At 31.6% G+C, this 24582-nt stretch overlaps 2 protein-coding genes across 4 annotated transcripts; both read right to left on the reverse strand.

The window, feature by feature from the left end:
• Positions 1–215: 215 nt before the first annotated feature.
• Positions 216–8313, reverse strand: LOC115704436 (receptor-like serine/threonine-protein kinase ALE2). Of its 2 annotated transcripts, XM_061104915.1 has the most exons (14): positions 7460–8313; positions 6731–6841; positions 6216–6650; positions 5903–6097; positions 5601–5708; positions 5051–5179; positions 4756–4956; positions 4464–4565; positions 4196–4318; positions 3725–4096; positions 3350–3637; positions 2300–2689; positions 1943–2186; positions 216–1235 (listed from the first exon to the last, which is right to left on the reverse strand). In XM_061104915.1, the coding sequence occupies exons 1-14, from the start codon at positions 7539–7541 to the stop codon at positions 560–562; spliced, it is 3456 nt and encodes a 1151-aa protein (XP_060960898.1). In that variant the 5' UTR covers positions 7542–8313; the 3' UTR covers positions 216–559. The 2 variants fall into 2 exon arrangements, with proteins under 2 accessions (XP_060960898.1, XP_060960902.1); XM_061104919.1 differs by lacking the exons at positions 6731–6841; positions 7460–8313 and having other exon boundaries at positions 5903–6136; positions 6216–6353.
• Positions 8314–15979: 7666 nt separating this feature from the next.
• On the reverse strand, positions 15980–20837 carry LOC115706308 (zinc finger CCCH domain-containing protein 64-like). 2 transcript variants are annotated; one of them, XR_009684670.1, is made up of 11 exons: positions 20677–20826; positions 20316–20589; positions 19272–19401; positions 19020–19139; positions 18677–18794; positions 18116–18561; positions 17661–17946; positions 17356–17449; positions 16891–17036; positions 16329–16573; positions 15980–16193 (listed from the first exon to the last, which is right to left on the reverse strand). XR_009684670.1 is itself a non-coding variant. In XM_030633909.2 (10 exons), the coding sequence occupies exons 1-10, from the start codon at positions 20749–20751 to the stop codon at positions 16445–16447; spliced, it is 1818 nt and encodes a 605-aa protein (XP_030489769.2). In that variant the 5' UTR covers positions 20752–20837; the 3' UTR covers positions 15980–16444. The 2 variants fall into 2 exon arrangements, 1 of the variants encoding a protein (XP_030489769.2); XM_030633909.2 differs by having other exon boundaries at positions 15980–16573; positions 20677–20837.
• Positions 20838–24582: the final 3745 nt, after the last annotated feature.

The following is a 24582-nucleotide window of genomic DNA, read 5'->3' on the forward strand; positions in this document are numbered from 1 at the left end:
ACTTCATTTGGATCAAAAGGAAATACTTCATTTTAGGATGTTCTTTTTCTTTTTTCTTTTTTAACAAACTTCATTCTGCGATGCAAGGAAATATATTCTTATCACAGATTCAAAAAAAAATTAAATAATAATTGATTAAATCTATATTAAGAAATTAATAATAATAAAATAGGGAAAAAAACACAAATCACATTGCATTTGGAGTATTTTGGAAGTGGTGAAAGCAGGCATTTCATTTTCATAGTGCAAAATATTCTGTACAAATCTGTAGACTGTAACTAGAGAAAACTTGTCTCTAAATGCACTCACTGGATTTACAATCAAAAGTTCTCCTTCACTCTGAAACGCAAAGGATTTGGTCACGTCAGCCGAGAGTAGCTCCTTCTGTGCCATGAGAAATTTTGTATTACGATTCAAACACCAAATTCCATCCCATTTGAGCATTAGTATGGAGAAATGTTACCCCTTATTAACCTTTTCATGATTTCCCTTAGGAGGTCTTCTTGAGCTTCTTCTTCTTGTCACCGAAAAATCAAACAAGGAAAAGTCACTCTGTCATTCAATGGGAACCTGACCAAAATCTAAATGCAGAACCATGATCACTAACACTGCCACCTGATAATCTCCTTACTCTTTCCCAGAAATGCTTGCTCTTTCTGCTTCCCAGAGGACCAGAACTAGAGTGACGCCTGAACGATTCGGATTGTTCTGTGCCTAATCTTGCAGATGAACTGAACAATTCTGATACTGACATTCCCCTTCCAACATCAAGTTCAGACTCATAGCTATGAACTGAATATTGGCTTTGTGGGGGGCCTGGAAACTGTTCTGAGGCACTGAAATCAATAGACAAATCATCTCGACTTGAAGTTCTTGATCCTAGGTTTTTTGCCTCCTCAATCTCGTTACACACCAGTTTCAAGGCCTGAACAACTTCACCCATAAAAGGACGGTTTGATACCTCCGGTTGTACACACATGGATGCGATTGCTGCTACCTTGGCTACACTTTCAAAAGGGACCTCAGATACTAGCGAAGGATCAATAATTGTTTCCAGACCTTCTTTACTCGCAAGGAGTGGACGGGCCCATGCAACTAGATTTTCTTGACCAGGTGGTTGTGACATGTCTACTGGTTTCCTTCCAGTTAAAAGTTCAAGTAGGACAACTCCGTAACTATAAACATCACTTTTCACAAGAAGATGTCCAGTCATCGCATATTCGGGAGCCACATATCTGAAAATTGAGGAGAAAAATATAACATGTCAAACACAGATCATTTTCAAATTGTTTTGATAGCTCATACCTCCTTCAAGACAGCACTGGACCACCAAAAGGAATTATACAACAAGCTGACATATGGTAATCCAACTAAGGTAGTTTACTTTATTAATCAGCATTTTATTCCTATCTATCTTGAATACTTAGTACAGCAAATAAGGTTTTCTACCTTGCCAGACTAAAAGGAGAAAGTGATTAGTATAAATTGGTCATTACACATGATGAGTTCACAAAACCAATCCACAGTTACATTTTTACCACTGTAATCTGGTATATGCCAATCAATCCAGTAACTTTTTTGCTGGAATCTAATCCACTAACTTGAAAGGAAAGAAAGGTTTACGAATAAATAGTCTGCCAATATTTCAAGAAAAATCAGGTGCACTAGTTCCAGCTATGACAAGGAAACAACTTGTTTTACGCTTACATTTCCTATTGGAATAAAGGAACGTTTCCTCAATCACTGAACAGAAAGCTCTGATTATAACATTTCTCAGGTTTATATAGTTAATAGCAAGGTGGTTATGTAAGTATGAGATTTTAGTACCCATTCATGTGCATATAAGTATATTGGAATTTGGAATGATCCTTTTCCCATGCACAAAATGATGTGTACCCAAGGCGGTTAAGAATAATAAAAAATGATGAATAAAAAAGCATACCCAAATGTTCCCATGACACGTGTTGATATGTGTTGATTTTCTTCATCCATGGCAGACCGGGCCAAACCAAAGTCCGAAACTTTTGGCATAAAATCCTCTTCCAACAAGATATTGCTAGACTTAAAATCACGATGTATGACACGGGGGCTTGAATCCTCATGTAGATATGCCAGTCCTCGAGCAGCACCGAGTGCTATCTTCATTCGAGCAGGCCAATTGAGTGGAGCAGCCTCTTTGTCAATGCCTGGCAAAACAAAATAAACAGTGAAACTAGTAATCTCCAAAACTGTATTAAAACAATAACATCTACAAAACATTTTTTTTGGGAATAATTCTAAGAAGAGTCAAATAATGCACCATGTAAATGAGATTCCACACTGCCGTTTGGGACCAGCTCATAAACCAAGCAACGGTTGCGCTCCTCTGTACATATACCAATCAACTTGACCAAATTCCGGTGATGAAGACGGCTAAGCATTTCAACTTCAGCCAAGAATTCACGACCACCCTGTTGATCATCTCTCTTTAAAACTTTGACAGCAACTTTGGTTCCATCTTCAAGAACACCGCTGTAAACAAGTCCAAACCCTCCTTCCCCAAGTATTTTAGATGCATTAAAATGATCAGTTGCTTTTTCTATGTCACTTGTGCTGAAAGTCTTAGCAGATCCAGTGTAGGTCGCAATGCTAGATCCAAATGATAAAGAAGCAGAACTGTCCCTACTTCCTAACATAGACGCTGGAGCTCCTGCAAAATATGTCTTCTTCTCTTATTAGAAAAGTGAAAAATATAATTATAATCAAATAAAATTCTTATACACCCAATTGCCAGCATGTCATCCATAATCTTATTACAGACCCAGGAGATTTAGGCTAACTTTCATACCCATAAATTGAAATTAAGTGAACAGTGAAATTGAAGTGATTTATATGTAATTTTTCTGTAACTAGTGGCTCCTATTTGTATAAATCTCTTCTTACATTTATAGATCAAGAAAAAACTATTCACTTATTTCTTTTTACAGAACTAAGGTTGCTTACATACATGATAACAAGTCCCAGCACAGCATGAAATCACATGAAAAGTTTGAAGTTCAGATTTTACTTAGTTAGAATTAAGTAAAGAATTAATATTATAGAAAGAAAGAATAAACAGATAAAAAGGCAACCTTCATATATAAATGAACACTAATTATCATCTTAATCATGCACCATGGTCAACACTGATTTTGCTAACCCAAACTTAGTGGCAAAAATACACATTATTTGATTCCATATACGCTGTGTGTATTCCTTATTAATACTACATAACAAGCTAGAATCGATGTGTTTATCTGCATGTCTATTTTTATTTTTATAGACTACATTAGCGAGAACTTGATTCTACAATATCTATTGGCTGAATTACCTGATGGTTTGGACAGGGAAGGCAGCAAAACACGGGGAGCTGGCCCTAATTCAGAACCTTTGTCTCTATGTTTGAAAAGAAAAATCCAAGCAGCAACGGAGCACGAAACCAAAATTAGGAAGGCTGATAGAACAATAATAGCAATGATGCCACCACTAAGCACCTTTTTATGTTGCCTTTTTGGCAAATCAACCCCAAGAGGCTTTATTGTTCTCGCATTATTGTCAGAGCCAGCATACGGCCCATCATCTATCATACCAACATCGGAAGGTGGCGAGGCAGGTAAACCTACAAATGAATGGTTCTTGTGTAAGATAAAAATTACCAACAAGAGGATAAGTGGAGGGATCAGCAATTTAAAGTGTTAAAGAAAACCTGGATACCGCACATATAGCACTTCATAGTCACCAAAGTAGGTTGATTGGATGGTAACTTGCTTGTTCCAAAATCGTTGATACGTTAAAAAAGCAGTAGTGTTATCAAACCTTTCTCCCATTGGTACCAAATCAACAAGGACTACTGTCTTCTCTGGTTGTTGGTTAGCGGCATTTGCTCCAATAATGCGTACCTGACTTTGTTTTACGAAAACACTGCTAGAAATTTCCTGGGCGAGCTCTGAGACCAATGGGAAGAAAGTATATAAAGCAACACTAAGGCGCAATCCAACTTGAATGGGCAAAACACAGCCACAAGGTGATCCAGGAGGAGTATTTGTAAAGGGCTCTGTACAAATCATTGTTGAACAATCTGCAACAAAGAGAAGACTAAACGTCAAATTTCAGTAGATTAAAGCTGTGGAACCATGATTAAAAAACGCAAGCAAGAAACTTTCTAGCTTTTACATACCTTCATTAGGAGGTGGAGGAGGAAACACAAGTGAAACCTTTGGTGGCGGTAAACGTGAAACCTTTGGTGGTGGTGCAAGTGAAACCTTTGGACTTTCTGATGGAGGCTTAGATGGAAACAATTCTGTGAGAAGAAAAGGGCACATGTATGTATGTATAAGTGAAAAAGAGAATCATTTGTTGAGCTGTTGATATAAATGAAATATATAGTGAGTGATTCCAAAACAACATTTTGAGAAAACAAAAGAGATACAACATGGCCTTCTTACTATTGGTGTTGCCCGATGCAGCTTTCTGGGATGGAGCAGGTGCAGGTGGAATATAGCTCAATGGTGGAGGGAAACGAGTATCAGATGGTGAACCTGAAAAACCTGCCACAGGAAGGTGTTAGAATTGGGACTCCACGTTTAGGCCATTGCATTAAAAACAGATTAAATAACACCCAACTAAGGGGAGAGTAGGATAAAAGGAATTATATATTTCTTAAATATGTTTTCTCTCAAGATGGGTGAGTGGGCTGTGCATGGAGAAGAAAATAATTTAGGAAATGTATGAACTCACCATGTTGTATAGGAGGAGGAGAAACAGGATATGATGATGCTGGAGCAAGATTGGTGATTTTGTTCCTTGAATGATGATGCTCATAAAATGGGGCTGAAGGTGATGAGACAGGAGTATCTCCTTTATTAGGAGGATTGGGATGCCATGTAGATGGTGCAGGAGCAACATAAGAATGTCGCACAGATTTGTGTTTTGAAGGACCTACAATTAATGTGAGCAGTGGTAAAGCAACTTTCATAACATCATTTCAAGTTGGACAGTTTACAAAACAGCAAAAACTGAGGTTTCAGTATACCGTTAGCTGTGATATGGTCCACAGGTGGTACTGCCTTAGGCTTTTCAAATAAAGGCGCAGAAGCAGGAATTCCCTTCTTTTTCCATTCAATGCTCCTGGGAGGAGATGAAGCAGGAGAGACTTCATGGTCTGCAATCACAAGGGAAATAATGTTAGATAGTAGCTATATTATAGAGAAGTAATGAATCAACGTGCCCTTTAAGAAAATGGAGTAGTCGTTCAATTTGATGGCATCCACGAATTTACTTGTCCTACCCACAGAAAGAACTATTTACCATAACTATTCCACAATAACCATATGTCTTCTATTAAAGCCCAGATATGTATTGCTGGACCACATCTCAATACATAAAAAATGTAAGGTCTTTCACATTTGTGAGTTTCCTTCAGTCGTGGGTTCTCACCTCAATGCAGAAGATAGAGGTATATAAACCGAAGATGGTTCTGAGGAACAACCACAATCTAACAGCAAACATTCTTAACCATTTTGACTGGCATGTGGGATATGAACTTAAAACCATGTTTCTTTTGAGCAAAAAACTAAAGTTACCAGGAATAACAGTAGATGGAGATCCTCTAGGTGTAGCTGGATGGATGAAAGGTGAACTCTGTGGCACTTGACTTGTTGGAGATACTGCTGGAACTGCGTGATTGGTGACTGCAAGAAAACAAGAATCAATATTGTCAAGTAAAATGGTGATGTTTGCCTTTATTTTAAAATATTATATGAATTAAGAAGCACAAGTGACCCACTGATCTTGTCCAAGTTTTTCTTAATGATGTACTCGCAGGAAAGAGAATTAATCTACTTGTCATTTAGTATGTCAAAGAGAAAATCCAGTAATCATGTACCTGGAGTAGTAGAAGACATAGGACCCTTATTATCAGTGGAATTTCTTCGGGTGTTATTTACTGGCGAAGTTGCAGGTATACTTGGCTGGAAAGCTGGAGAAACATGTGGTATATTTATTGGCGAAGTTGCAGGTATACTTGGCTGGAAAGCTGGAGAAACATGTGGTATATTCATTGAAGGAGTTGCAACTGGAACTGGAACAACGAAAGCAGCCATTCAAAATAATTGTTCAGCTGAAAAATACACTAGATTAAAAAAACATAAAAACTATGTGCACCCCGTACACCCCTAAATTCCAAATAGATCATCTACCTGGAGCAACTGGCAGTGAAATAGGAGCCTCAATCACCGGTTTCTTTCTTTGAGAAGCAGTTGGTGGAACAGTGGGTGCATGACCTTGAGAAAGTGGTGGAGGAGTTAACATTACTGGTACTGAGACAGGAGGCTTCGTAACTGGTGCTTTTTCTTGAGGAGTTGTTGGTGGAGTGGCTGGTGCATGTATTTGATCAACGGGAGGTAGAGGATTTGCATTAGATGGCGGCAGTGCTTTTGTAAAACTAGGTGGCAGAGATGGTTCGAGCCTATTGATTGTTTGGGGCGCTGGGGTAGAGGCCACCTTCTGAGTTGCATTAGATGGTGGCAGCGCTTTTGTAACACTAGGTGGCATTGATGGTTCGAGCCCCTTGATTTGGGATGCTGGGGTAGAGGGAAGAGGCGGCAGTGCAACTTCAGGATGTGAAGGTGATTCTGAATTATCATACCGAGAAATTAATCAGATGAGCCCATCTTGAATTAGAATTTCAGTCTAAAAAGATCATAATAGTTACCAATGGGCTGCGATTCTGAACTTGGTGCATTGTCTTTTGATGTGCCATGAGGCACAGGACCTAATGTTCTTACCCCAGAATAGATTGCAGGTGATGGGGATATAGTAATTCCTGAAAGAAAAAGAAAGCTCATCAAACCAAAGATATGAGAAGAAGAGAAAAAAAAATCACAGAAATGCATTAGTATCATTCTTCTGAAACCAATTCAAACAAACAATAAACTCAATACTGATCCAAAGACAGAAATTTACTCAGCTTAATAATAAATTCAATCAAGATAAAGCCAGGTCTAGAAAATGGAATGATAGATTCATATTTACCGTTCTTGAGCTAATAAGTGTGCTCCGACAGTAGGCTTATGAAATAATCTTAACTATTTATTGGTTCGGACAGTACAGTAAAGCTATATGTTTTAGTTGTAAAAGCTAAGTCATGCAAATTTGGGTAAACCCATTCATTCTAAGATAGCAATATGTACAGATCGAAAAAGATTCCAAGGTAACAGCATCAATGGCAGATGTAAAAACATTCCAGATTAGTGCTCAATAGATAGATAGTACTAAAAACACGAAAATCCAAAGATACAGATCACAATGTTGCTAAATCTCAAAACTTTCTCAAATTCATAGAAATTTGACAAAAAAGTGATCAACATTTGAAAAACCAAAATTAACTCAAGAGTCAAACCAAGAAATGAACATATTTAGATTAAGGAAAGAGAGAGTTTACCTGTGGATCCTTGTAGAAGCAGAGAAAAGCAAATGAAGCTGAGAATAACCAGCTGGAGCATGGGTGGCATTACCATTCTCATCCCATACAGCGCCAAATCTCACAAACAGTCTCTAACTTTTCTCACACAAGGCGTTCCTCGATGAAGAAGAAATTAAAATAGAAAGGCAATAAAGAAATGAATAAATTAATATTGGAGGGGAAAGCTTATAACTTGAAGCAATAACAAAAGGGACGTTAGATTGAACAAGGGCCACAAATAGTGAGAGCTAAGTAATGAGTAGGCAGTTTAACAAAAAACCCAGAACTGGGTTTGGTGAGAGAACCCAAAACCACTAAAACAATCTGTGTCTGATGATAACTCAAGCTCTGAGATATGCAGAGGAGCCATGAAATCATCATCCCCATGAAGAAAACAACTGTTTCCACTGACATGTGGAATTCAACACGACCAGAACAAACTAACCCAGAAAATAAAAATTGAAAACCAAAACCATATTATTATATAAAATATATTTATATATAAATTAAATTATACTCTGTATTACTATTGACACAACACACTCACAGTACCAAGGAAAAGAGAGGTAGAGAGAGAAAAAGAGAGATTCTTGGTATTAATTTAATGGAGAAGGTTGGATTAGAGTGATGTGTAACCAAACTCTTTTTTTTTTTTTTTTATAAGTTTACTTGGAAGTTGAAATTCATGGCTAATAATAAGTTATGATTCTGGTTTTAATGGGGACACTTTGGTTGACTCAATTTTTCAGTTTTCTTTTTATCTCTTTCTTTTTTGTTGTTTTCAATACTCAGTTTTTTCTGTTGGCTCAAATGCTGTCCATTGAAGATGCTGACCACCAAAATGTGACGTGGCATGTTGTTGGGATATCTATATTTTCTCACCTTGACACACATTTTTTTTTATTTATTTATTTAGATTGGTTTACTTGGGAGAATTTTCTCTAATTAAATTTAATGTAATTTGAAATAATTATTTAATTTGACATCTTATTTAATTTTATTATTTTTTATAAATAGACTCTCCATAAGAGGTGGAAATTGGGGAATTACCTGTTTTTTTTTTTCTAATTTACGATTTGATTTTCTAAGATTGTTGTATCGCTAGTTGTAATAAGAGTTTCTATACGATTTTTTGTTGCAATTTAAGTTGTAGCGCTAGTTACAATACGAGTTTCTATATAGAATTCCGTAAAAATATATATAAAAAAATATATTTATAAGTGAAAATAAAAAAAGCCTGTAAAAATTTAAGCATGACAACTCTATAATCAAAGTTGACAACTTTGAAATGGGAGCTAAATAAGAGTTCCAATTCCACTTTATAATTTTAATAGTTTTGAGTGTGATTATATTTTTTTTAAACACTGTAATATTATTCTTTTTTGAAAGTGTACTATTATTGTTTTTTTTAAAATAAAATTAATCTTTCATTTATAATTAGTTATACATTTATAAATTTGTATTAAAAAATTTAATAATTACATCTTAATATATATATAATTTATAAATTTATTTTAAATTATAATAGACAGGGACGGACCCATTAAGAGTGATGTGGGGGCTATAGCCCCCACGAACAAAAGTATTGCATTTTAAAAAATTAAATGTAAATTTTTTAATTTAATAATTATAAGCCAAAATAGTAGAAAAGCCCCCACTAAATTAGATAAATTTAGTAAGAGTGATTATAATGTAGCTATAAATATTTTTTTATCATAAATAAGCCCCCACAAAGTAAAAATCTTGGGTCCGTCACTGATAATAGATATTAGAATATTTTATACTTGGTAAGCTAAATATTTGATTTGTTTCTTCAAAAAATAAAATATATAATTAATTATTTGATATTTAATTTAAAATATTTTAATTATGATCCTATTTTGATTTATTAAATATTTTATTACTTAATTTTATTTTTTGAATTAATTGTCAAAATATTCTAATAATTAATATATCAAAGATATTGATAAAGTATCTCACATATAAAGTATCGGTCTCAAGCTCACTACTTATTTTTGTGAATAACAGTAAATTCATAAAAAGTTAGAGGAAATTTAGAAGAATGAAGCATATTTCAATCATTTGTTCATAATGCATATATATTTTATTTATTTCGCATTTCATAATTATTCATATGCTTCATGTTTTACATCTAAAGTTCTAATAATACATATATATATATATATAAATATTATATACTCGGTCAACTACAATTTTATTATAATAAAGTACTAAGGATAATATATTGTTATTTTTGTAACATTGGACACTTTTTGGTGTTTTTTTTTAGTGTATCACTATATTGTTATAATCTATACATCTCAATTAGAATTTAATTTCAATTTTTGTACCAAATATCTATTCTATATAAAGTATGTTTATATAACAGAATTATTGGTTTATAAAAAATTTATGGGTAACTTTTTATTTATATTAAAAATAAAATAGTTTATTATTAAAAATAAAATGATTTATGAGAAATTTATGGGTCACTTTTTATTTATATATAATAAAATAAAAATAAAATAAATCCCATTAAATCAAAAAAAAAAAAAAATAGGGTTCCAGATTTTCTTTAATTACCGTATTTCTAACCCTATTTGATTATTTATGCCTCTTTTATAAACCCTATTTGATTAAAGTCAAGATTATAAGATTAATTCAAATTATTTAATTAAATAGGGTTTATATATTGAATTATTTTTAATTAATGGGATTAATCAATATATGAATAATAATTTGAATTATTCTTCTAATCTTAACTTTTTAATTCAATTAATAATTATTTGTCACGTAATTATTAAGTATTTTCCCTTTCATTTTCCTTTTGTTGATGATGTTAATTTATTCATATTTTGATTTCTACAATTTTTGTGTTCAGACCATTAAGGTAGTGTTCTACTAGGGAATCTAACGAGTTTCGCCCCTTCGCTAATGATCTCTAAGAGTTCAAATTCCAGTATTGTATAAATCTTTAATTTGCTCTATTTCTTATATTAACTGAAATTTTGCTACTTTTTTTTTTTAAAAAAAAAAATTACAACTTTATTTTATTGTTTATATCTTATTAGGGACATTCATGGAAATTTAGGTCTCTTTGAAATATACAATTACTGAGCATTACTTTTTGATCATAGTGTGTTTTTCATGGTTGAAAACCTCAATAATCTCTATCATTTGATATCAAATAAAATAAAATTATCATGATGTATACATTATGGTTATTTAATGAGTAATTAGTGTGTTGAAATTGTCAAGCTGATATTTAGAATCGTTTATAATTGAATTGTTTCTTTGTCAAAATTAATATTAAGTATATTTATATTGTTATAGGTTTATCTATTTTCTCTTAGATCAATCATGCTCATATAGCAAAAAAATCATACTCATATAGACATGTTATTTTCATTTTGTAATTTGATCTTTTTAGTCATTATTTAGTTCACTTAAACCTTTTTCGATTATGGTAACCGAAGTTTTGTTTCTTTTAGGTACTCTATTACAAAGATCTGTATTACATGTATTATTTAGTTTTGACTATGATGAGGTAGATTTCTTTATTGGGAAACATATAGCGTGACAAATTATTGTTCATATATTGAATAATTATTTTTGATTAATGGGATTCATATATATAACTGTGTATATTAAATTCTTTATTCAAATAATTATTTTTTATTTTTACGTGATTATTTATTGTTCATATATCTAGAACCCTATTTGATTAAAGTTAAGATATTATAAGATTAATCAATTTGTGATTTCTTCCTATACACATAATAATAATCTCACCTAATAACTAATAATATTTTTTCTTTAATTTTTAATTAATGATTATAAATATCAACCATTAGATATTTGATCCAATGGTCAATAATAAAATACACATACATGGGTAATACCCATTAAAAACATAGCCACATATATATATATATATATTTATATTCTCAAATAGGTTTTATTGAAATAAGAATCACATATACTTTTCTACTTTACATCCAAAAACATATTTTTATGTTTTAAAATATTATGTAATTATTTAATAATATAATTACTAACTTAATAACTACACAAAACACAAATTAGCAATAATAAAATCACATTCAAACATGCCCTAAATAACATAATGTATATAAATATTTAATTGTGAAGAAAGAAGAAACTATATTCTAATGGATAGTTTAGCTATCAGCATCTTAATTTGATGGAAGTGTTATTTATTATTTGATTGATGATTCAAGTCAAAGTTATGTATAAGATATATAATATAAGAAAAACAACAAAATTTTTTTATTATTTATTTTAGAAAATGAATCAATTTATTAATGGCTATATGATTTATAAATCACTATTTCAGAGTTTTTTTTTTTTTTTTGAAATTTGACTAAATTATTTTTAAAAACTATTATTTGCCAAGTTATTGCTCAATTAATTTTACAGGTAATTGCATTTATATATAAGCTCCACTAATTCGTCCGTTTTTATTATATTATTTATTATTAGTTTTAAAATAAAATAATGAAATTTAGGCAATTTGAAGATATTGGGTCCATACCTTAATGAAAGTGGACCTGGCCTCACTCACTGTGCTTTTACACTTTTTTATTACAGAAATTTGTTTTCGGTTGAGTTGAGCCATGCCTTATATTGTTCATTAATTTTTATTTTTATTTTAAACGTGACTTAAATAAATATATAAGATGTGTGATCGGTATAGTGTACACTTGTAATAATTGAAAATCCTTTCTAAATTATTCTACAAAATAACAAATAAGAAAAAATCTTCTTCATTGTGAAATATCTCATTCTAATACTACTAATAATTATAATTTATTGAAAGAGAATCTTTTTCAACTGGAAGGGCATACACTCAGATACACAGATCATGCTAGAATTGTCAAATATATGAATGTAATAGAGTTTAACAGCTCATAAACATGCATTGTTAGAAGGGTTTTTTTTGGCACCCTCCTCCAAAAATCTTGTTTAATTTTCTATCTTAATAAAGAAAAACAACAACAAGTCTAATTGTGCTAAATTTAATTGTTTAGCACTTTATATATGCAAAATTTATGTCAAGGCCCCAAATAATTACTCTTACCTTTTATTTAATGCTAATTAGTAATTTTTCCCCTTGAACTTTGTCATGTATTAAATCGTGTCCCCTGAACTTTTTTAGGCGTTAAAAATTCCCCCTGAGCTATTGAGATTGTTAAATTTAAGGACTTTTATCTAATTTTAGTAAAAAAAATTTAACATGGATAAAAGTTCAAGGGGCATGATTTAGTACATATCAAAGTTTGAGGGGCATGATTTGGTAGATATCAAAGCCTGGGGAGCATGGTTTAGTACATAAACAATCACTGAAACAGTAAAATTGAATGAAATTAGACAAAAGTCCTTAAATTTAACAATCTCAATAGTTCAGAGGGAATTTTTAACGGCAAAAAAAGTTCAGGGGGCACGATTTACTACATGTCAAAGTTCAAGGGAAAAAATTACTAATTAGCCTTTATTTAAAAAAGAAAAAGTTAAAAAATCATATAGAGTGATTCTACAATGCACTCCCTTAAAATGGATGTATTGATGCACACTTTACTTGTTTCGCCATTTAGTTTTAGTTTAATTTTTTTCTTTATATTTATGTATATTATAGCTATTTAAGATATTCTATAATAATTTAAAAAATTCAAAATAATTTATAATATGAAAAATAATGTTTAAATAGTTTATTTTACACGTGTGTAAAATAAAATAGTTACGCGTGCAATATACTGTTTGAATGCAGTTTTCAGCATGTTAAACTTTTTCAAATTATTTTGCAAGATACTTTAAATAATTATAATTTAATGATCATGAAAAAAAATTTAACTAAAAAATTAAGATACTAAAAATAAATAAATAGAGATGAACCGTATAAGTAAGTTACAGAATTTTCCAATCATATATGTATCCCATTGGATCCTATCATAAAGATAATAAAAAGTAAACCATTGATTAAATTAAAACCTCACTATTTAATCTTTTTTGGAATACCATAATGCTAAATAGCCATATATCCTATATGGAAAGTAGGGACAGTAAAGTAATTATATTTTATAATAATAATAAACTAATGATCAGAATAAAATTATAATAATAATAATAATAATGAAAAGTTTTTATATCATTGCTGAGGACAAGTTGTTTTACTAGAAATAAATATAAAATAGGAGAGTTATATGATATAATAGATTAGTTTGGAGGTTTCCAATTGGATCAATAACCCTAAAAGCAGACACAAACAAATGGGTTAGCTCCTACCGACCCAAAGTTATGCTGTGCTGTCTTTTGGATTTTGTAGGGCACTCTCGTGACGCACTGCCCAGGATAATAATGTGGTCATGCCACACCACACCCTTGTAAATTTCATGTCAATAAATAAATAAATCATTAATCACATCAAAACTTTACTCATTTCAAAGTTCGGTTCACATAAACAAAATGGTAATATGTGTATGGTTATTGAGATTCCAATCATATCATAATCCTATCCTTTGCAAAGGATATAACAAGGGTTTTTTTTTGAAAGCAATATATAACAAGGGTTAATACATATTAAAAAAAGTAAAAATTTATAGAATAATTCTATAATGCATTCTCTTAAAAAAATACACCGATACATCTTTCTTTGTTTTAGTATCTAAAATAATTTTTTAGGTAAATTTTTTCTTATGATCATGTAAATTATAGTTATTTAAGACATTCTGCAAAATTTTAAGAAATTCAGAAAAATTTAACACGCTAAAAATTACATTCAAATAGTGTATTGTATGCGTAACTATTTTAGTTTACACGCGTGTAAAATAGACTGCTTGAACATTGCTTTTTATATTGTAAATTATTCCGAATTTCTCAATTTTTTTGTAGGGTATCTTAAATAGCTATAATGTACATGAATATGAAAAAAAAAAATTAGACTAATTTTTCTTTTTAGATTCCGAAACAAGTAGGGGTGCATCAATACATCTCTCTTAACGGTGTGGATTGTAAAATCACTATTTTTATTTTCTTAGCTTTTATATATAATTTTTGAAAAAAAAAACAGGGGAACTTCTAATGTTATCAAACTTTCTCTCTTTACTCTCCCTCTCTCATGTATACTATACATATATATTGGATAAGTGTAATGATTCACTATTAAGATTTTTAGTACCACATATTATTTATTCATTTATTCATTATCTTCATTTTGGTTGTTTAAATATAAACAAACACTCTTCTAAGACATTATTATTGTTAGGTAATAAAACCAAACACAACCATTTTTTTGATTTTTTTTTATTTAGCGATAACTATTATCCTCGTGATGATTGAACTATTTACAAGTATGGATCTATGAAGGAAAGGAATAATGTATGAACATCATTTCCTTGTGGGCCAAACAAGAATCCAGTCAGTTCTCTTATTTATAAGTTTTGATAACTAGGAACTTCATATATACACTAAAAAAAAAAAAAAAAAAAAAGGAACTTCATATATAGGACCTACATCAACAACCATTTTTCATCTCACATGATTCTTTGTTTATTGGACCACTTGAGATCTAGAGAGTACCTATTATTTATCTATTTTTTTTTCCTTCCTATCTTTTCTACATATAGAATGGTTGAAGCCCCATACAACATGGAATAAAAATTATCAACATAATAAAACTCCCTTTCAAAGCTTAAAAAAAAAATACCCATGTGATCTATGGTTTCCTTGCCCAACACTCCTTCCTTCACACTTCTTTGCTTCCTGGCACTGTTGCTTGCTTTAAGGCCTAAATAAAATATAAACGCAGAACTTTTAATAGTGACTGGCATCCCAATGTATGAGTTTCTTTACCAACTAAAACCTTTTATAGAGAGAGTATGGTTGGGAATTGGAGCCCTAAAAGATTTAGCTACTTTCTCTTTAATCAAATCAAAACCATGTGCAACATGCCATGCAACTAACTCTTTTACTCTTTACCCCACAATTCCAATCTACCTTTTGCTGTAATTTTGGTTAATTATCTAATCACTTGTGTTGCTTTCGTTTTGCCCCTTTTTCAAGGCTGAAAAGATGCTCCTTCATAAATGGATATTCCTCCACGTGACTTCCATTCCATTGCCTCCTCCAATTCCAGCCTTGGCATAACTCACAAGGCAACTATCTTATAGTATAGGAAATCTCATTTACTATGAAATGGGCTACTACCCAGCTTGACTTTTGGCTCAGTCCTATTCCTTGTTGTGAGCCTACTAAAAATCCTGTCATTACAGCTCAATTTATATAATTTATATTAATGTAATACTAATAGTGTCACTCACAGCTCTTCCAGGCTGAAATCACTTATTAACTTCATGAAAATGCCATATAATATAATACGTGGTACTCATTTCATTTATAGTACAAACACAACTTAATTTTGGATCCCGATTTTAACAAAACCATAGAGCCATATATAAAATTAAATATCACCAACTTCAAGAATGCAATAAAATTTTAGCTTGCTTTCTAATGGGGTGGCACCAAAATTACTACAACGCTCAGTATAATAAACTATTAGGATACATAGCTGAGTCAATGGCCTAGGACAATAATAGAAGCCACACCAAAAATGGGAAACGGGGATTTGGGTTTGAATTAGTATTCATTGCGTTAGCTTTACTCTGCACCAATGGCCCAATCAACCTGGCGATGGGGCCTGTCCACCCAAAATTTGAATTTAAATCATGTTAAACAGAGACCAACCAAAAATGGCAGCCATCTAATTTAGTCAAGAAAAAATGGCTGCCATCTAAAAAACTAGTGCGTCTCTTCTCTTCTAGATCACATATACCTGCATTTTAACGTAATAACATCGTTATCACACACTAGAGCAACATGGAACACCAAATGGTAGAAAGACTGAATTGTTAACTAAAGATTGCCAAAAACTAGATTTCCCGTTAGAAATCACTCGTTCGGATCAAATTCTTGGAATTGAGCCTTGAAGTCGCCTGCCATCTTCGTCTCTTCTTCTTTGCTGCAAGTACAAGTCCTCCAATCAGCTCTCTTTGCCATGTCCAGCAGACCTGCCAGAACCTGCAAATGTTACATGTAAAAGACACTCAACGAACAGTTAAATAGAAAGGAAGATGAGTATGTCACATACTGAACTAATCGTTCAATTTCCATGCCATGATTTACATGTTATTTTAACACATTAAATGTCACCAGGAAAAAAAACTTGAAATGAATTTAAGTTTGAGAAATTAGACACAAACAGATTCCAAAATTGAGATGATTTGAACTCATGTCTTAAAAAAATATGAAGAAAGTTCACATTAAAACGAAACAAGGAAAAGAGTTGGCTGTAGATGCCATGACCAAATTAGCAATGGCACCAACTTATTGAATACCTCACGTCCAAATTGAGCTGGGAATTTCTCATTTTCTCCGACCACATGTGATAAAATAGTGCCATCAGGGAGTTCAACGTAGAAGAAACTAAGATTCTTGTCAAACTGTGTCCTCAGACTATTTCTTCCCTCCAAATTATTATTGACTGCAATCAAGAGATAAAGTAGCATAAATCTATAGAAGTGAAAAACTATTAATCGTCAGATCTTACACAACACCAGTTAAAACAACATTCATCTAGGGAAAGACTCAATAAAGATATTAATTAGAACTTCTAGTTTAAACTGGACACCATAAACATGATATGAAGACAGCTTGGACTACACAAATGTAAATCAGATTGCATACTTCAAATTATCAAAAAAAAAAAAATTCATCTTTGTACCAAACCAAGGAATGTGCAGAATCCAAGCTAACAATTTCCACCAATCAGAACAGAAATACACAGCACAACATTGACTTACATTTTGTGACTTCAAATTTGAAGCCCATCTTGTCAGCAGCAAAATTAAATATATTTTGAACAGCAGCTGCCTTGGATGATGGAACAGGAATTACCTACACAATTGTACAAGAAAATTAAACTGCAAGTGTGAAAATGTGATTTTGATGTAGGAAACTATAAGTAAGATCTCTGTCTCTTCAGATTTCATGTTTGTGTTTGCCCACAAAACAAACAAAGCACACTTCACACAACTTGTGATATAAAGAAACAGAAAATTCTCTGCGTTAATATAACTCCAACTAAGACACTTATAAGACCCTTTACCTGCAGATTAGCATGTGTACTTCGTTTTGAAACCCACTCGAAAAATACTGCTTCCTTCTCTTGGTTCTTATAAAACTTCTTGAGGCTATTTTGAAATCTATCAAGCTCACTTTCACATTGCTGGGATAAAGCAATAGTATTAGGCAAATGTTCCACTGGAATCACCAAAACATGGTCTTTCACAAGTGGCCCTTTAGCCAATGCACAGTAGAAATTTTCTCCAATACTGATGATCAGATGTGACTCTACATTGGCGCTTGATATACAAAACCAGCACTCTTTTGATCTGAACACTTGTGTACATAACAGCATTGTCATGAAAATGTACATAATTACAAACAAAATTAATCAAAGACAATAAGACATAGCAAAAGTATCTTGAGTCAAACTAAAGTAAAATGAGCAGTGCACCCAATAAATTAAAGGAAGATTTGTAATAATAATTTTTAACCAACCTAGCTGAAGCATTATCAGACCGTCGTCTCCTGTCAGCATTGCCTTCACTTTCTTCCTGTAAACTATGCTTGAAGTTGCAATCTGGACCTCTTTCGCATTTACCCTTATTAATAAAGTCAAAACAAACACCCCTCATAAATTGCTCCCTTGCAGCCATATCATGTTGAAAGTGACAATTTTCCTCTCGTGGACAAGTGCCAGAGGATACAAATTTAAAACACATCTTATCACCACTTCCAGCACCATGTTTCTGCCGTTTTGTGGAGACATCATATCTCCAGTATTGTGAGTCAGTGACACTATCACTAGATCTCTTGGAAGCTTCGTTTCCATCAACCATCAGTGGTGTAGAGTAAGGAGATATGGTTGTGTTTGTTGACTTCATACTAATCTCAGAAGCAGACATAATTGATGCAGGAGTTGGAGAAATTGCATGAATAAATTTCTGAGGCAGATGTAAAACTGAAAGTTATGAAATGTCAAAGGCCAAATCTAAGAGCAGTGTAATAATCTTTATTATAAGAGGGAGTTTATGTACAACATTTAACAAATGAAAACACCTGCTTATCCTTATTTCCAACAGCAGAAAGGCCAATGAAGCGGGTCACATGCACAGCATCAACATTCGAGTAAGGTTCCCGAGCATAGAACACACCCTTGGTACCTGCAATATGATAACTACCACAGACAACAAACTTCAATCAGAAGAATAACAACCTATAATCCATACACACCTTATATGCTAAGATTTGGTTAGAATATACAGGCTTGAAAGCAGCCAGCATAAGGTAAACTCACTACAGCATACAATGCCATTGTCAATTTGCATTATGAAATATAGGTTGACTAGGATCACTCATCATATATTATTTTCAAGCAGTGAAAATCTCCGAAATCACATACCGCGGCTTGATTTCAGATACTAACTCTGTAACTGTTGAGTCACTACCAGTAGATTCTGAGATTTCAGCAGGAATGTCAGATGCTGACGCGCTATTTGTAACCCCAGTTGGCCATTCATTAGTGATGATTAATTAAGGAGGACTCTATAAAGACATCAAGGTTGAAGACACAAAAAAAATAAAATATAAGTGAACATGAATTTAAAAAGAAACAAAAAGACAATCTATACTCCTAAAGAAATTAAAAGGATATGTAAGGAATATATCAACAATTCCAGGATCCTCAGCAATTGCGCGCAATGCATCAACATCATCCTGACTGTATGTCCCAAATTGTTGACCACTCGAAGAATGCCTACCGGACAAGTAGGCCACACATAATCCTATATAAAAGTTCAGTAATTCAGCCAAACAAAACTTAGCAAGTTCCTGGGAAAACAAAACTACAAATACCAATGTCAAGTATGGTCATTACTCATTAGCATATCAATAAACAATTCAAGTCGTTGTGTCAAATTTGTGTCCATGTTATGCAAGTTGACATCTCTATTTTTTTTTTCTTTTGAAAAAGGTTGACATCCCTAATTGATCAACCCTAACTCAATCTGTCATGATCAAAATGATTAGTATCAAAAATTTGAGTTTATATGTATTTTTAATAATATCAATTTTATTTGACTCATTTGAATAATACACTAAATAAAAATATATTAAGTTACAAATAAATAATTAAGTAGTTAAATAATTTATCATAAATTATTATAATGAACAATGTTCTTAATATCAAGTGTAAATAAGCTATCCTAACTTTAGATTTAACTTTTTTATGAAATAAATAATAATATAACTCTAATTAATAATTTTAATGATATATAGAACATAAACAGATCAATTCGAATCAATTTTGTGTCACATAAGTTGACTCTAACCTAACTCAAATAATTATAGTGTATTACCACCCAATTTCAAATTGCTTCTATTTTTTATCATCCTAATTCCTAACCCGCAATATTTAGTATTGAGTTTGAGCTTGTATCTTGACCTGAATTGCCACCCTAAGCCTAAGTGTATTAGCCACAACTCAAAACAACTTCTGCCTCTACAAAGGTGTTTCTAACATGCCTACTTTACACTACACACATCTCAACCTCATAACTCGCGCAGGGAGTAAAAACTTGTTGCCAATGAAATGGGTATTCGTAAACAGTAAAATAGAATTTAAAACTACTAAAAACAACATTAGTAAGCCACCCATTTTCTCAGTAACCAAACAAGCAACAAGTAATAAAGCATATACCTTGGAGAGTGAACTTTCCACTGCCTTTCAACCAGTAAAGATTCTTGCAAACTTTCAGGCCGTCCATCTTGAATCCTTGGTTCCCGGACCCCTTTGAAGCGGCTAACAGGACTTTAGGGGCACCAACGCCATAATCGCCGATGAAGTAAGTGGGAATAGGTATTTCGGAACGGCCTTCAGCGTATCCCGTGAACTCTTCGAGCCTCTCCGGCGAGTCTGGGAAGAACTGTCCCACGCATAGTAAGGCGTCGAATGGACCCGCCGATTTATTGACCTGCCCCAAGTTGAGTCGTTGAGATCACAAGAACCTAAAATGGAAGCAGAACATCCTAGAGAAACAAAGAGAGAGAGAGAGAGATACCGCAGCGAATCGTTTGAAGAGCTGGTTGAGGCGGCCGAAGACGTCACCACATAGTAGAATTCGCGGAGGTGCCATGAGAGGGAAAGAGTCGAGCTCGACGCTTGAAGTTGAAGATGGAACGGAAGCTAGCTATGGCCAGAGCATGGCTCTGTTCAGACTTGAGCCCGGTTGGTATGGGCCTGGCCCAATTCTTTATTTTTGAGTAATAAAGATGGATTAGAAGCCCAATACTACCCAGTGGTCATTCATAACACTGTTGGAGTATATAAAGGAACGAAAAGAAAAGAAATTTTATTTTTTTCAAAATCTCTCAATATTTTTTCATTGAAGGACGGATTTTTTTTAAAAAAAATACTGTGTTCTTCTTTAAAAATATTATGTAAGTTTTATACTGTGTATTGTGTTAAGTTTTCACGGTTATTCCAAGACTATTTTTTAGTTGTTATATTTTTGTTTAAATTATTCTGTTTTATTATTTTACGGTTGTTTTATAAAAAGACAATAAACTTTTGTCTAAAATTCAATATTTTTTTTGTAAAAAGCCTAATATTTTTTCACATCATTGTTAATTTTAATAATTATTTTAATTTAACTGTCAAATATTTTAAAATAATGTATAATTTTTTTAATAACATTTCATATAATATTTTTATCTTACAATTTAAAATATATTTTATTTTTATTTTATATGTATTTTTTAAGAATATAAAAAAAAAATAGCATAAATTAAAAAATATATATTTTATGTAAAAAAAACTATATTAAAATAGAGAGCTTTTATAATTTTTTAAGTAAAACTCCCTTCAAAACATGCAGTACTCAATATTAAATTATACGTTTAAGAAAATTAGATATCATTTGGTAACACTTTCGCCTTTTAAATTTTTAATCACAAAATAAAAGTAAAATTTTTGTTTTTGAAAAACAAAAATGCGTTTAATAACCACTTTTGTTTTTCAATTTTAAAAACTAGAAAATAAAAGTGTGTTCAGTAAAGTTTATTTTTATTTTTTGATTTTATTTAAGTTGAGTCTAGGTCCAAGGTCGGATTCAGATTCGGGTCAAAGGCCAGGTTCAATGCCAGGACCGTGGTGGGGCATTTGGGTCCAGGTCTGATCGGAGTTCAAAACATTGATTAAGAAAAAAAAACTGTTTAATAAAATATTAAAAGTGATTTTTTTTTTCAAAATTTTGATTCTCAATTAAAAAATTAAAAAGTGAAAGAAGTTTTATAGAACATGTTCTTAAAAAATATTTTTAATTTTCCAATTTTAAAAATAAAATGCTGATTAAAAAAGTATTACCAAACGCTACCTTAAGTTTTATTTTTTCTTCACGTCAATTTATATTTGCTATTAATTGTATTTTTCTATTCTTATTTAAAAAAATATATGTGTGCTTTAATGATTAAATAGTAAAAAATAGAAAAAATTACATTAAGTGGTTAAATTTTCATATTATTTTCTAAAATAACCTTCTCTATGTTCAAATGTTCTGTACTTATATTAATTTGTAATATGCCATAATCACAATTCTCATTAGAGATAAAATTTATACTGCAGGGATGAGCAACCGTAGGGACCTACCCGTAATAGGGTAGAGATTTCCCAACTTAGTAGTTAATGGGGCGGTGATCAAGAATAATTTTAATACCCAAAGCGAGAATAGGACGAGGACGGGTATAGTACAATCCGCACCATATCTAATCTTAATATATATTTTATTATTTTTTATTTTTAACGTATATATAATATATATATATTATTTATAATCAAAATTATTAATTACCTAGAGAGTATTATCGAGAGTATTATCAAGAAATTATCTAAATATGATGCAAGTGTGTACGTGATACTCTAAGTTAGTCGCACCATATATATGGTTATTAAACTTTGAGATAAATTTATTTTTAATGTTCTATTCAGTTAGGTTTTTTTTTTTTTTTTTTTTTTTTTTTTTAAGGTAGATTTGTCTTTAATTTTTTATAGATTATGAAGATATAATAAATATTTGTGAGAATATTCGTTTAATATAAATTTAAAAATATTTTAAAATTATTTTAAGTTATTATTTCTTTTTTATTATTTTTATCTTAATAGATATCCGATGAGTTTAACGGACGAGTATTACCCTATTTCAGATTCACTGGTTATTAAATAGGGATAGGGCGAGAATATGGGCATAAATAGGTAGCTAAAATAGGGGCGGGATTTATATTTACGGTACATTAATTGTCCAATTTCTATCTCTAATCCTCAATCACTTCTGGTTTTTTGTTTATTAAAGCAATTTTTTATATAAATAATTAAAGTAAATTGATTTGATAGATAGGTCATCATCACAATTCTCAGTCTCTCCCTCTTTAACCAAATGGAACCACCGCTACCCTCACTCATATAAAAGAAGTGGTTACTCCACCATTGATTTAGTAGCTTGTTAATGTTTTGACCTATTTCAAATGGTTGTTATATGTATGATTTTTAAGTAATTATTTTATCATGTAGTAAAAGTGAATTACTGGTAAAATGTTCTATTCCCTAGTCCACCCGTTAATTTTCTAAGAAAATTGAAATTATGATATCCTAACATAAATATAGAAATTAATAAGGAAAAAAAAACCAAAAGACAAGTATCTTTTTAATTAGCATAGAAGATGACTTATTTCGTCTAATTTAGAATATTAATTTAAATAAATTATTTTAATTTATAAGTTCACGTATTAAATTATTAAAAATAACCCAACAAGATTTTGTATGACAATTCTTTAGTACAATGAAATTTTTTGTAAATATTTTATGTTTACTTTTTATATATATATATTTTTTTATTTTAAATGTAAAATAAGATAAAAAAATTATGTATAAAATTACATTTTAATTTTTTTTTTACTTTTATGTATATATATATTACTTATAATTATTTTAAAAACTTAAGAAGAAGTATAATTTTATTTTTAAAACAAAATAAATATTGATACATAAAAATATTTATTATTTAAATTATGATAATTTTAAATTTTAAATTTATTTTTCTATAGTTCTTGCTCTTTTTTTATTTTCTCAAACTTAATAAGATTATCTTAGTAGTTTAAATTTTTTTGTTTGTCATTATTAGTGAACACAGTTAGTTATAGTTAGTTATTCCAGTTGTGCGTGTATGATACGAGTTTGTTACTCTTCAATGCTGGACAGTTAGTTTTCCTAACTGTATTTTTGTTCCTAACTGTATTTTTGTTATGAATTGTATTGCACTCACTTCATATATAAATACAATCATTTCTTAGAGCTGAGTAACAGTTTTTACTCAAGCTCATTTTCTCTCAAATTAGTTTCTCAACTTGGTATCAGAACCTTGGTTCTTTTTTTTTTTTTTCCCTTTCTTTGTTCTTCGAAGAATTCTTGAAGCTTCTAACAGTGGCGTCCTCCTCAGCTGCTCCTCGATCCGAAGGCTCCATTTCTGCTACTACTCTTACTCCTCCAGTTGCAGCAGAGCATGTGATTCCACATCACCTTATTCCTCTGAATTTACGTCTCGATCGAACCAACTATGTGTATTGGAGATCTCAAGTCCTTTCTACAGCTCGTGCATATCAGCTTGAAGGTTTTCTCACAGGATCTCATCCTCGACCTCCATAACAATTCTAGATACTCGTGATACCACAAGAATGGTGCCAAATCCTGCCTTTAAAGATTGGATGCGTCTGGATCAATTTCTCATGAGCTGGCTCTTTAATTCGATTTCTGAACATATGTTAGGACATGTCATTCGATGTGTCTCGTCTGCTGAACTTTGGAATGTATTGAGTCAACTCTTCTCCAACACATCTCGAGCAAGAATTCTTCAACTCACAGGCATGCTTCAATCAACAAAGAAAGGCTCTACACCTGTCGACGAGTACATTCTTAA

Source organism: Cannabis sativa, chromosome 1, assembly GCF_029168945.1.
Source record: "Cannabis sativa cultivar Pink pepper isolate KNU-18-1 chromosome 1, ASM2916894v1, whole genome shotgun sequence".
Classification (NCBI taxonomy): domain Eukaryota; kingdom Viridiplantae; phylum Streptophyta; class Magnoliopsida; order Rosales; family Cannabaceae; genus Cannabis; species Cannabis sativa.